We start from the raw sequence: 12,651 nt of genomic DNA, 5'->3' as shown, positions 1-12,651 counted from the left end.
ACTGTATCAGACGACTCAAACGGGATATAGAGGCTTCTCCCAGTCCCCGTCAGTGACTCGATGTAGACAACTACAATTTTGAGGTCCCTTGTGAGAGCTTTGGTAGTTGTCGATGCGATGGTAGTTCGTGGGCATGGTGAGTCTCCAGAAATTGCGCTATCCAATGTCACCTCGAAATACACTCTTGCAAGCACGTCTTTAATCAGCGGCCAAACATCTCCGTGATCTCTAACATTTCTTTATCGCATAGCTCCAGCTCATTAGTCCGAAGGACTACGTCGTAGCCTCGGCAGATCTCGAAATGTTTTTTGACCAGCATTACGGCTTCCTGTGTACAGCGGACGTCAAATGAGTATATATTGGCTTGACTGTAAATTGGAGGATACGAACAGTATAGCTCTCGGGTCGTAACACGATTTTACCGAGTCGTGGCTCATCGGCGGGGCTGAGAACCAACATATTGGAGTTCTTTTTGCGAGAATCCTGTGGTTTTTCAGTCGAATTAGAAACAGACTTAGACGTGGATCGAGTGGGTGGCATGATGATGAAAGGAAACAGGAAAAAATTTAAAGCTGGCTCAGTGGCTGGCTTCGGCGAATGGCGAAGGCTCGTGGTATTCACGTGATGACTAAACGGCGGCAGTGCGGGCGGGAGGCACGGCCCGCCGCTCTAGCTACGGCTCTGGCTGATCAAACAGAGACGTTGAACATCTTCCAAGTTCGCGACCACGACTTGTCTTCGACCACCACAAACACCCGTACGGTAGCCTTCCTCGGCAATCAAGACTTCGCTTGTTTTGATTCTAGGATGACAATAAGAGATGTCATGAAGGATCCGTTTGGTCCATATCCCGCCAGCCTGATACTCTCCTCCGCAGCCTTGCCGCGAGCACTTACGCTAGATTCAGTCGCAATGCTGTTTGCATCCTCTGAACGAATCACCGGGTGAGTATATGCCTCCTTCATCAAGCCAACTGTTTTCTTATAGTCCACGGCTGACAGCTTGGAGGAAACTGATACCAAATCTTACGAAGACTTGGCAGAGGATGTCCATATTTATGGGGAGTTGGTAGTCGAGAAGCTGGACTGGTTTTCTGAAGCCGGTATGGAGATACTCGGAAAGGACTTGAGAAGACGAGATAAGCGTCTAAATCCCGGCAGCCAGGGTTACTTGACGTTACAACGCATAATTAGGGACACCAACAAGGACCTCACGGACGAACGGCGGTTGAAAGTTACTATTCAGTGCAAGAAGGAGAAGCAAGCGGCTTTTATGACCGGTGAGTTGGTCCTTCGCAATGCCCCGAAAGATAGTCAAGCTCAGATGGTACCGCTAGCTGATAAACATCCTACTAGCCTGATTTTATACTGTTGGATATCGTGCATTTCCTCTCGTTCCCTCCGCAATCCCATGAGCTGACTTCGAAATCAGTGAAAACAGGATCGGAAATTTGATGGAGCTAATCGTCAACTCTTTCGAGGCTCAAACTTACGAGAAGAGTCATGTCTACCTTGAACGATGGAGACTACTCGCTTTCGTCAAGCAAACGATCAAAGAACAGCAAGATCCACCAAAGGAAGACCGAACAATCTACTGGCTCATCCGTGCCATGCGCGAACGTTATAAACGAGACTCCGCATATCGCAGACTCATCTTTGACCCCGAAGAAGCTACCGACATTGAAGATCTGGTAACGGGGAGAACGAAACGCAGACGCCATCCTGTTCACCTCTCTAAAGCCGAATGTGCCGATATTCTGGCTACCCATGCGGAATGGTTCCTCGCCCAACAACTATTTACAAGCAGGAAGGAACACCATCTCGTGAACCTGCGGAACTGGTACGACTTTTGTACGAAATCGAAGAACATGTGGCCAGACCGATACGGGAGGGAGATTGACATGACGAAGTTTGGACACGACCGCCGATGGTGGAGGGAAACCATTCAAAGAGTGATTTTCAATCCTCAACCTCAGGTCTCAAGTCTCGCACTCTTTCGGTTCTTCCTTACCTGACTCGTTCTTCCTGCCAGAAACCGAGAATAGAACAGGCCATTGACATTGTTATTTCCAAGGATCAAGACATGGAAGACGATTCTCAAGAATTCCTTGCAAATTATGATCCCGATTTTGCTGGAGACGAGTCCTCGGAATATTCTGATTCCTCGTATGGTGGTTCCCGTTCATCGAGTCCAAACCCAAGTCGTCTTGCGGAAAAGGTCCCTTGGTACTGCTGGAAGGAGCCCAAATTTCTAGATTGGACTTGGGAGTGCCCTGATGGCAATTGTCGCTTCTGCATTAATCTGCGGCAAGTATCCTGTGTTTTCCTTGCTCAAGTGCTCACAGCAGATGAACAGAGATGTGAGGCACCCAGCAGCTGATGGACGTAGAATGTCATTGTCACTGCAAGGCAAGAAGATGAAAAAGGTGGTGTTCCCTATAATAGCCGAACACTACTCTGAACACATGCATCGGAATGGTGTTCATTTACGCACAGTTTCAACACGACCTCTGCGGGTCAGTTCAACGCATGAGACTTCTCTATTTCCGACTCTGATCCTGTTTTAGACTGTTCTGGAGGAGTGGCCGCAGCCAGGAGTTCAGCCTCAGCCTCAGGCACACATAGTTAAGGAAGAGGACAATGACTGAGGTCATGGTAAGATGGTATACGGTAGCCAACAATTTGTTTATTGTACACGATAACAAGCTAGAAATAATCCTTTCCGTTCAAAATTACTGGTCAATCCTCGTTCCATTCTGATCCATACACCATTCCGGTCGGGCACAAGGGGGTTCAGTACCGGCAGGTTCGTCTCCTGCATCTTTCAACAGCAAAGCTACCACACCGTGTGCCGGTACGTTATGTGCAGTGAAATTGCGCACAGCAGTGCCGTTGTCAGTATGAGTCCAGAGATCCTGTCACCCATTGGGTCAATCAAACGGCACTAAAGCTGGAGAAGATCATAACGTACCCGAACAGAGTATTGTCTTCCAGCACGAATCCAAGGAGATTCGGTCAGACTGAAGAACATATCAGCTGGTTGGTCCTCGACGTTGATCTGTGGTACACAAGAACTGAGTATATCCCAAGTAACACACAACCGTCGCTACCTACCAGCATGAAGACAGTCCCATTCTGGCTTTCACCACTCCAGTATTGAGCGGGATGGAGGCTATCAAATGTCCAATCGGGCTTTTGAGAATTCAAGTCAAACCGGGCCGAAAGGACGGGAACGACATGATGCACTAACATTATGTCCCCATCTGAAGGGCTGAACAGCCGTTCCTACGACGGGATCCTGATTGATTGCGATAATTTCTGTGTTCTTGAATATTTCCAGAGTCTCCTGCGTCGCTGTCGGAAGCTGTTCGGAAGCATATAAATAGCCGTTGCACCATAAAGGGACATAACTTACATTCGTGCCCTAGAAGTATAATGAATCAGCTCGTGCGACCTTATGAAGAGTGAATGTAACTCACAATAAGTAGAGGCGACTTCATGAGACTCCAAGCTGTAAAATGAGTTTTTGACTCTTCAAAGTTCAAGCCACCATTCCCGACTTCCAGCTATATTAAGACGAGTCAACGCGGGCGTAAAATTGAAGAGAATCCCGTTTACAATGTCCATGTCATTGTGGCCAAAGAAGTCACTAGCCCAGGTGATGAAAGAATTTCTAGAATAGGTGGTCAGAAACCTGGTAAGATCCGTGGGGCGTTTGACTCACTCATTGATGATGCTTGTAATTGCACTCCAGCCGTTTCCCACGTCGTCTGTCGTCTACACGGTAGGCTCGTCAGATGGAGACACAAAGACACAATAGAAGTTCCCGTACTCTCCAGGATTGACCGAGTCGCCTCCCCCAAAACCATGGTTGTTCCTAAGATTCAAGTCAGCGAGAGGACAAGAACATGAAGTAGGTGTGAGTGACGCACTCTTCCCCATTGACACAGCGAGAACAAGATAGGCTCTCTGCCGGTCGACTTGGCCAGATCGGCAATAGCATTTGCCATGCGGGTATATTCTTAACGGAAGCTCAAAACTCCCGAAAAAGAGAACAAAATTATGGGCCACGTACTGCCGACCATCCCTTCTTTGATAACTTCGTCGAATGGAACTAAAAAGGGCGTCTGGCGTTAGACGCGAGCAATCCTTATTGGGTTCAAGATCCTACCGGCACAGTTATCGTACCTGAAATTCATTTCCATCAGAAACAAAAGAAACGAAAGATTCGACAACTTTGCTTACTTCAGAAGGTCAAAATTCCATTCCTCGCGGAACAATTTCAGGTCCCTGTGATGATGTAGTTACAGAGAAGGTCATACACTCAAATACTTCAAGCGCACCTGTCCTCATTCTGGAATGAACCTGGGTAGAGCTGACAGGTAAACCAACCGGAGTCGCTGTACTGTTGGATTGGCCTTAGTCATGCCGTACTATGCATAAACCGCAAGTCACTCACAATCCCAGCTTTCCTATCGAACGACCGTGAGCATTAGCAGAACTCGCGTAGATCCCCGATGCATGGTAACTTACAATCCCAAAGAGTGTATCGTATCAGTGACGTTTCTCATTCCGGACGGGAATCTCGTCGCATCTGTTCACCGTTATGTTACCGTCTGAATTATATCCAGGAGAGGCTGTTCACGTACTGACGACGATATCCCCTGCGGCGTTTCGTTCCTTCTCAGGATAGCAATCGTCGATGTTCATGTAGGTGAAGCCGACATCCTGAGGGCAATTCATGAGCTGCGACGGAAACGATGAAAAGGGTAAAAAGAAATATACACGGAGTCCGAGGTCAACTAAGAGGCGGGCGTTGTCGAGAATGACTGTCTCGTTTATATCACACTAATGGATAACGTTAGAGGGGACAAGGAGCAAAAGCACGGCCCTCAATACGAACGTGGTAGGCATTCCATGCTAAAACAATCCGTCAGGACGAGTGCGGACATGAAAAAGATTCCGTGAACGTACTATTGTAGCCCATAACTAAAAAGTCGCGACATCAGTAGGTAGAGCGGAGAAAAGAGGAACGACAGGGTGCTTACAAGGCAGTCGGCCCACTCCATTGTCGAGAGCTTCGACGGGAGGCGCCTTCGATACGAATGAGAAGTACGAAACAAGGAGGGCTGCTAACAGTGTCATTGCAACGGTCCAAGGAGATAAAACGAGGAGAACACGATTCCCGGGCAGCCTTTTATAGGAAACCAGAGGAACTGCAGGCTCGCCATAAGGGTGCTCTTCCCTCACTTTAGCCTCCGATCGAAGTCCTAATGAGTCTAGTGACCTCAGGAGACAGAAAAAGCACGGTAGAAGGTATAGGTAACGTACTTTTCAACCGTGCCGGACCATATGAAGGAGGAGCTTGAGCTGATGGAAGGAAAGATAGAACAGTTTTAGTGAACTGCTTCCAGGTGACCGTAGAGGACGGAGACCTGCACGACCTTGTTCGTCCACATCAACAGCGCGATTATATTCGAGTCTTGGTGAACCTATGATGCTCTTACCGTCAGTAAAATAGAATGAAGCAGGTCAGGAGGATAAGGATGCGTAATTTCCGGTGGAGGAAGTGGGAATATCTAACTGCTTTCTGTCCTGTTTTGAATAGAATAATATTGACGGCTTCCAGAAACCAGCGAAACGGGATAACGGACCCGTCAGGCATTCCTAAGTAGAGTTCGAAGGGATAAAATTGTACAAGGATGCCATATGGATCGATAGAGCCGCTGTGCATGAGGCTCCCATTTCGAGTAGTGGTTCATACTCACGGTCCATAACGAGGATTGTGAGTTCTCTGTGCTTGGGGAGGATGGACGGTTTGAGGATAATGGAGCGCCTTGAGCCAACTGATGCGATGGTTACTGACAATGAGAGAGGGTGCACTCAGGCCAGAGGGTGTAGTACTAGTAGCTCGGTTGCACCGGCAACATCCGCCTACTGACATGTGGAATTTAATTTCGTCAAATAGGGCGTTCAGTCCTTGCGCACTGTACAGTTATGCCATTACATGTTGAGGACAACTGGTCATAACAAACAAATGGTGAACACCATAAGATGTAGGTAAAGCAACTGAGACGTACCAAACAGTCAACTCCTATTGTTCATTTCAAGCCGCCCCTGTTATACGATCTTCAGGTATCGACAGTATTTAGAGTAGACGAAGACACAGGCGAGTTGGTTGGAATCGGGCATCGAGTTGTTCGCTGTTGAACGTTGAACGTTGAACTGTCCGGGCAAACAGAAGACACAGCCACGAGTAAACACGCTCGAGTCCAGCAATAATGATACTTTATCAACGAGTACGAGTAATACACATAAAGGAGGTATTCAGAGAGTAATAAAAGGGAGAAAAGAATGGCGAATCACGTCGACTGACTACTACAGTATTGGGGGAACATGGTTTGAACAGCATGGTTAGTTAAAGGTAAAAAGACCAAAAGGAACCATCCATAATACACGTTATAAAGAATCTTAGTCGTCTTCGTCGTCGTCCTTAACCTCTTCCTCCTTGTCACTGTTGGCAGCGCTCTTTTTGCCGTTCTGCATGGATTAAAAATGTCAGTAGTGACATGGGGAAGAAAGTGACAGCACCTACATCATAAGCGTTCTTCTCTCCTTCGGCACGCTCTTTGTCTTTGGCGGCTTGCTCGATGTAAGGCTACACCAAATGGATCAGTTTCGTCGTCTCCACGGTCGACAGCCGAACAAACCTTTTTCTCTTCATCGTCAAGTTCCTTCCACTTGGCACCAAGAAGTTTGCCAACTTCACCTAGAAGCAGAGAACTCGGTAAGCTTCGTACGACGACGCCGGATGCGAGGAGGAAACGTACCAAAGGAAGCGTCAGGGTTTTCAGTCTTAATTCTCTCACGCCAGTCCTGGCTGAAGAACATGTACGCAGACAAAGCGCGCTTGGGAGCATTTGGGTCCTTCTTGGTTTTGCGAGGGACCTTTTCAGCCTTCTCGGCAGCCTTGCGCTGGTGAAAGAAAACAAATTAGCACGCGCGTGGCCGAAGGTAAAAAGAGAGCGACGACGGTGAGCAACGGAACGAGAAAGCCCGACAACAGTCATAATGCCTGTCACTACAGCGTTGAGGGGCATCCCTCGACACCGGTGAACACAACATTGAGATGGGAAGTGAAGACAAGGTGATGTGATGTTATGCGCGAAAGGTCGGCGAGACATCGTTCACGTCGTTGACGACTAGCACGATGTTCATGGCGACGAGGACCACCTCGAGACGCGAAGCCCATCCCGGCTAGCGGATCTCGGGTTGGAGTCGGGATATTCCCATACAAGGAAATAGGTTGAACTAGTTCAACCAAAAACCTTCCCCCAGTCAACAATGTTGATTCAACACCGATAACGGATTGAACGAACGTCAATCCGTCTCCAGATCACCTTGCCCAAACAATGCAGTGATTTAGAAGGGAACTGAGCCTCACCTTGGATTTGGTAGTTTCTTTGGGCATCTGTGGTACCAAGTGGGTACGGGGGTCAAAAACAAACCATCAGCATACATCCACGATCCAAAACGAACGCAAAACGGCTAGAAAAGACCGCAAGCCATCGATTTTGAGGGCACGACAGTCAACGAAAGAAAAAGACGCGACGCGACTGGGGCCAAACAAACAACGCGCTCGTTTCGCTGGGGAATTATGAAAAACAGTGTAGGAGGTCGTTGGAGACGATGGCGACGACGGAAATAGGACAGCACGAGTGCAACCAAGTACTGGAATGAGGAGAGACTCACTGTAGGGTGAAGAGAGCGGAGGGAGAAAAAGGATAATTTATAGGGAGGGAGTTGCGGTTATAGGGTACTGGCTCAGGCTGAGGGCGTGTGCAGGGGGAAGGCAGAGCCAGCCTTGGTGCGCCCACCTATTATTTTGAGGCCTGGGAAAATAGCGCACGGACGTCCGTTTTCAATCTCCGATAAGCCGTTTCAATCTCCGACCCGCCACATCAGAGTTTCGGATTCCGCTGTCATCGATTTCGTTTCAATGTTGACAATCGCACTGCCAACCACCCCATTATTGATTCATCTTCAACGTTCAACGCCACTACATTTGGATTCACTTGTAGCTCGGCAGTTATCAGCAGACCGTCGTGGAGGGGCACAAAAAGTAACAGCGTAATCCTCCGCGTTCCCTCCTGCACTATTCATCAAATACAGGCAATTGAGGCACATCGGTCGCATAGCTCCTGCTACTCTGAGCACTTCCACGACATCGTTCAAATGCCAGAGTGTTTCGATAGTCTGTACTGGTACCGTCGCGGTTCCGGGAATAAAAGATGTCATCGGCTTTACAGCGAGTGCAAGCGTGCCAATTGAGTGTCCCATGTGAATAGTTTTGTATAGTCTGATACCAGCAGTTATGAGCAATGTACCGGTTGAAACTATAAATCAAACTCACGAGGCAAACGCTATAGTTTCTCCGCAGTGTCCCCATGGTGTCCCGAATAGTTCTGCAGAGGATTCGGTGGGAGAAATTCCACTTTCAGCATGCGCCCTTTGAACCGGCGTAGGATAAATCAAGGGTGGACTCCAAACATTTTCGAGGACTTTGATACGCTCTTCACGCACGTCTTCTTGTCCTTCACCTTTCCCTGGCGATACACTCGCTGCAAGGCTGAATCGGTAACTAGTTACGTCCCTCAAGACTTGAACAACAGTTGGTGTGTTGACGTTTAGCACGGAAGCAGAGACGCGAGACCATTCTGCATAGCGACTCAGAAGTCGGATGAGTTCAGTAATAGACGTGGGTTGAGGTGTCACTGTCAGGTGAGTGAGGAAGTAACCTAAAGTGAAAGTTGATAGCAACCAGGGTAGGTGAGCAATCATAAACTCCATACCCAAGCCAGAGAAATAGTCGGAGATTCCCATTGCTTCGTGGTCATTGTACGGCACTTGAACAGAGTGTACGCCGCCACAATTGGTACGTAGAAAGTGGGATTTTGTCATCAAGCAAGGTTCCAACAGTTCACGGTAAACACGTCCAACATGTATTTGGTATCTTGAGTTCGAGGTCCGATAGAGGCTTTCTAAATAAGAAGCTATCTGAAAACAAGTCAGAGACGAGGGGAAACAAATCCAGAAATGACTTCGGATACATACTAAAGAACTGGACGTCCTCGACACTGAGCTGAGTAACTGCAATCGAACCATGCCTACAACCCCTCGTTTCTCGCACTTGTAATCTGAACCTTTTAACGAGGCATGATGACAGTTCTGTTTCAGAGAAGTGCCGTCAACAGGAGGGGGGCACATTGGGTAGTATGTCCGATCCGTTGACCCCCATTTTGGACCATTTTTGGTACATACTTTTGGGTCAATTTGGGTAGGTATTTGGTACATTTGGATCGGGTAGGTGAATTTTGGTCCATTTTGTGTACATAACCGATACAACCTCGTATCTACCGTACCTGATCATTTTAAGGGTACTATATTGTAGAAGAATCGAAACAAACACTAAGAACAATTGGAGGAGCTAATCTGACTCGCCCTCTCTGTCTTCAGAGCCAAACTCGTAAGGTATGTTACTCTTGCGAGGCGTCCGAGCCCTCGCGCAGAACAGATCCTGGTGCGTGGTTGCATGGTGGACGTTGCGGTGAGAAAGTGAAAGGTAGCACTCAGGTTGAAAACAAACCCAAGGGCATATAAATCCGGTACCCAGGACAACCCCGATTTTTGGTACATACGGATCGGACTTGGCTACCGACGAGCCCATTTACGCACATTAGGGATCGTAGGTGTTACTCAATTTGGGTCGTTTTAGGTACACTAGGATCGGAGTGTCGGCCAAAATGAGACCCGTTTTTGGTACATCCCGGATAGGACCGTCCAGTGTATATGCCCCCCTCCTCCGTCAACATATACATAAAGAATCTGCCACGTGGATGTGTACAGAGCTCCCTCTCTCCCTCATTTTTGGTTGATAGGACGATAGGGACACTTCAGTTTGAGGATTCAGAAGAGTTGTGATCTTACAAAGTAGTAAACATGTGTATAAATACAAGAAGGCGCTACATGTACAAAGATGGATTAATCCCAGCATTCGTCGTGTATTCATGAATCGGCCACAATCTCCTTTCTGAGCGTATCAAACCGCTTTGATTCTTCCTCCGCTCTCTCCATTCTAGATCGTAATTTCTCTTCCCTTGCCTGTACCCGCTGCTCGACACCAAGCACCAACATACGCACTTGCTCGATATGTGCGGCTAATGCTTGTCGATCTTTTTCATCGTTCGAATTCGGGTTATTATTGCTTTGGTTCTGTGAGTCACTAGCCGGTGATGACATCAAACGTGAGGAGGAGGAAGATGGTCGCGAAGATGTTGAAATAGGGCTGGCGAGAGTATTGCTGCGTTGATGTAAGATACCTGTACGACTCATCGCGCTAGGTGTTGGTGCAATATCCAGAGACGACTGAAGAGTCAGAGTGTGAGGAACAAGGATCATCCAAAGTGGAGACTCGAGATACAAACCTGCCAATTCTCCCCTGCCAGTCTCGTGAGTTCTCTCTCAAGCATCTTCTCCCGCGTTTTACCTCTGGAATTCCGCCTGGATCAGAAGGCGAAACAACAGACTGAATCGATGCGAACATACCGCTCTATCTCAGCCATACATCGTTCATTTTCTCGTTGAGTACCTTGGAGCAACAAATCGAGATTCTTATACTCTTTCTCGAGTTCTTGCACAGCTTCCAACGGTGGCCTCTGTGATAACTGATCCTGGAGAAGTTGAACTTGTGTTTGTAACTGAGTCTTAGATATAAGAAATCCGCGGAAACACAAAAATAGAGGCCACACACCCTGTCACATTCTCTATCTTTCTCCAGCAGTTGACGACGAAGCACATCCTCGTTTGATTCATCTCCTTCTCGCAACACTCCTAAATCATCGGTACCGAGTGCTAGAGATGGTCTCATAGCATGTCTGAGAGTCTGAGCCTTTCGATTCATGGCAAAACACAGCACGAAATGCAGGTGGTTCGTCGAAGTAAGGAATAAAGGGCACGACCACGTGGTGAATCGCGCCAAGTCGGTCCACGCGTTTCCTCAATACAATCTCGCGATCTCATCATTCCCTTCGCGGCCTGTAATTGCATCGGGGCGGGACTCGGTTGCCACCGTCTCTGAAGGATTTCCACGGTTCGTTTCTACCCCTGTCAGCTATATGCACTTATAACCTCATTTCACCAGGAGAACCATTTTCGATAAAAATGCCCGGTCCCAGTAATTCAAGGAAGAAACGGAAATCTCAAGGCAAAAACCGTCATCAGAGGAAGTCGAGTAGCGGGTCATCGCCGTCAATTATTTTATTATCTCTGAAGGACGTGAAAGACGCGCCCGAGGCTGGTTTTCACGGCGAAGAGCAGGGGGAAGAACGGAGGAGATCTGTTGCGAGCGACTTGTCTGTGGATACAACTGGACTCAGAACCCCCGGTTCTCCAGTTGTTTCTGGTCCTCAAGATGGTGGGTCGGCTGCATTTGGAAAGGCACAAGCAGTAGGAGAAGTTGAAGCGTCGACTATCATTTTCCCGGACTATGCGACCGATGATTCCTCAACCACGCATGAGGAAACGCCATGCCTCAAAGTCGAACAGCTAGTTTCAATGCCAGCTTCAGAATGGCAACAACTCCCCGAAGGGCTACCCACGTATGCTCCAGGCAAACACGATGATATCCTCTTGAAGGAGCCCTGCATTCACGATTCGGGAAACGGTCCTCGAGTACGAAATACCCGCGAATTCCTAGCATCCCGCTTTTTCGCACATCCACCCGCTCTAGAAGATCCACTACGCGCAGAATTTTCTCAAGTGGAAGTGCTACAGATGCTCAAGACGGTGTTACCGGAAGAGATGGCTTTGGTACGTTCCTTGACATCTATCCTTCATCAACAGAAGGACTTGAACTCGTTTACCAGATCTTATGGTACAATAAAAGTCGAGCGACGAGCCGAATATGTCCAGCTTGCCACCGTCTATATCTCGTAGGAGACGTCTTGTCTGATGCCATCGACCTCATAGAAGAAAACCCAATATCCGATAACCCTCCAACGCCTTCATCTGGAATTCACCCACAACTCCGACGTGAACAAGATCTCAGCGGTCTCTGTACGCATTTCACCCCCCCCCCCCCCCACTCTCGTTCGCTAGCCTCGTTACTAACGCTTCGCATTAGGTTCATCCATATGCTTTATCCTAGCATCTGTCGCTCAATGCGATCCGCTCAGTATAAAAGCAACATGGGGCCATACAGCTGACGAAATCGACGATAAGTCCTGGTCACAAATCAGCCAGTCGCCTGATGACATAAAGTCGAGTAATTTCAGAGAACTGACGATGGTTCTAAGAATGACACGTCTGCACGACCTCGGTTTGAGGCAGCTTTGTTTTCCGGACCTCGACTTGGATAAACCGACATGCGATGACTATGGGGAAGAGGTCTCGGAGTAGAATTTTCTTATGATTAGTCTGTCCGTTTGCGGTTGTCCTCTTTCGACCAACTGACAAGTCTGATAGTATCATCTGCTTGAATTTATTCGATCTGCAACGAAGGACAAAGACGATGCTCACATATCCTTATTTCTGTTATCATAACGGGGACACATTTACTGTAATCGAATAACCAATCTAATGGCAACATGCCAAT

At 48.0% G+C, this 12,651-nt stretch overlaps 7 protein-coding genes across 7 annotated transcripts; 2 read left to right on the top strand and 5 right to left on the bottom strand.

The window, feature by feature from the left end:
- Window positions 1-202: 202 nt before the first annotated feature.
- On the bottom strand, window positions 203-540 carry E1B28_013582 (uncharacterized protein; the record flags this gene model as incomplete). The annotated part of the gene is made up of 2 exons (XM_043158750.1): window positions 203-328; window positions 391-540. 2 exons carry the CDS (start codon window positions 538-540, stop codon window positions 203-205), a joined length of 276 nt encoding a protein of 91 aa, XP_043004105.1.
- A 57-nt stretch (window positions 541-597) lies between these two features.
- E1B28_013581 (uncharacterized protein) lies at window positions 598-2,647 on the top strand (the record flags this gene model as incomplete). Its single annotated transcript, XM_043158749.1, has 7 exons — window positions 598-944; window positions 1,002-1,279; window positions 1,337-1,379; window positions 1,432-1,975; window positions 2,032-2,306; window positions 2,356-2,515; window positions 2,567-2,647. 7 exons carry the CDS (start codon window positions 598-600, stop codon window positions 2,645-2,647), a joined length of 1,728 nt encoding a protein of 575 aa, XP_043004104.1.
- An 84-nt stretch (window positions 2,648-2,731) lies between these two features.
- E1B28_013580 (uncharacterized protein) lies at window positions 2,732-5,144 on the bottom strand (the record flags this gene model as incomplete). The annotated part of the gene is made up of 21 exons (XM_043158748.1): window positions 2,732-2,914; window positions 2,971-3,057; window positions 3,114-3,191; window positions 3,250-3,363; window positions 3,415-3,423; window positions 3,479-3,565; window positions 3,618-3,672; window positions 3,724-3,776; window positions 3,832-3,876; window positions 3,932-4,020; window positions 4,075-4,113; window positions 4,171-4,187; window positions 4,245-4,289; window positions 4,343-4,404; window positions 4,459-4,471; window positions 4,533-4,593; window positions 4,649-4,727; window positions 4,785-4,847; window positions 4,903-4,919; window positions 4,974-4,988; window positions 5,048-5,144. The coding sequence occupies 21 exons, from the start codon at window positions 5,142-5,144 to the stop codon at window positions 2,732-2,734; spliced, it is 1,308 nt and encodes a 435-aa protein (XP_043004103.1).
- Window positions 5,145-6,470: 1,326 nt separating this feature from the next.
- On the bottom strand, window positions 6,471-7,470 carry NHP6 (Non-histone chromosomal protein 6; the record flags this gene model as incomplete). Its single annotated transcript, XM_043158747.1, has 5 exons — window positions 6,471-6,539; window positions 6,595-6,657; window positions 6,710-6,768; window positions 6,830-6,974; window positions 7,444-7,470. The coding sequence occupies 5 exons, from the start codon at window positions 7,468-7,470 to the stop codon at window positions 6,471-6,473; spliced, it is 363 nt and encodes a 120-aa protein (XP_043004102.1).
- Window positions 7,471-8,042: 572 nt separating this feature from the next.
- On the bottom strand, window positions 8,043-8,882 carry E1B28_013578 (uncharacterized protein; the record flags this gene model as incomplete). Its single annotated transcript, XM_043158746.1, has 3 exons — window positions 8,043-8,358; window positions 8,413-8,797; window positions 8,852-8,882. The coding sequence occupies 3 exons, from the start codon at window positions 8,880-8,882 to the stop codon at window positions 8,043-8,045; spliced, it is 732 nt and encodes a 243-aa protein (XP_043004101.1).
- A 1,075-nt stretch (window positions 8,883-9,957) lies between these two features.
- Window positions 9,958-11,013, bottom strand: E1B28_013577 (uncharacterized protein). The gene is made up of 4 exons (XM_043158745.1): window positions 10,810-11,013; window positions 10,605-10,756; window positions 10,484-10,547; window positions 9,958-10,424 (listed from the first exon to the last, which is right to left on the bottom strand). Exons 1-4 carry the CDS (start codon window positions 10,957-10,959, stop codon window positions 10,065-10,067), a joined length of 726 nt encoding a protein of 241 aa, XP_043004100.1. The 5' UTR covers window positions 10,960-11,013; the 3' UTR covers window positions 9,958-10,064.
- Window positions 11,014-11,088: 75 nt separating this feature from the next.
- Window positions 11,089-12,641, top strand: E1B28_013576 (uncharacterized protein). The gene is made up of 4 exons (XM_043158744.1): window positions 11,089-11,867; window positions 11,924-12,113; window positions 12,181-12,471; window positions 12,522-12,641. The coding sequence occupies exons 1-3, from the start codon at window positions 11,220-11,222 to the stop codon at window positions 12,453-12,455; spliced, it is 1,113 nt and encodes a 370-aa protein (XP_043004099.1). The 5' UTR covers window positions 11,089-11,219; the 3' UTR covers window positions 12,456-12,471; window positions 12,522-12,641.
- Window positions 12,642-12,651: the final 10 nt, after the last annotated feature.

The sequence above is a fragment of the Marasmius oreades genome, chromosome 9, assembly GCF_018924745.1.
Source record: "Marasmius oreades isolate 03SP1 chromosome 9, whole genome shotgun sequence".
NCBI lineage: Eukaryota > Fungi > Basidiomycota > Agaricomycetes > Agaricales > Marasmiaceae > Marasmius > Marasmius oreades.
The sequence above is the reverse complement of the archived record's forward strand: the minus strand, read 5'-3'. Positions and strand labels throughout refer to the sequence as shown.

Coding starts and splice junctions, on each gene's coding strand:
- E1B28_013577 (XM_043158745.1), bottom strand. CDS start 10,959: ATGAATCGAAAGGCTCAGACTCTCAGACATGCTATGAGACCATCTCTA. Junction 10,548..10,604: donor TGTATGGCTGAGATAGAGCG/GTATGTTCGCAT, acceptor GCGGAATTCCAG/AGGTAAAACGCGGGAGAAGA. Junction 10,425..10,483: donor TGGCAGGGGAGAATTGGCAG/GTTTGTATCTCG, acceptor CTGACTCTTCAG/TCGTCTCTGGATATTGCACC.
- E1B28_013576 (XM_043158744.1), top strand. CDS start 11,220: ATGCCCGGTCCCAGTAATTCAAGGAAGAAACGGAAATCTCAAGGCAAA. Junction 11,868..11,923: donor TACCGGAAGAGATGGCTTTG/GTACGTTCCTTG, acceptor CTCGTTTACCAG/ATCTTATGGTACAATAAAAG. Junction 12,114..12,180: donor ACAAGATCTCAGCGGTCTCT/GTACGCATTTCA, acceptor GCTTCGCATTAG/GTTCATCCATATGCTTTATC.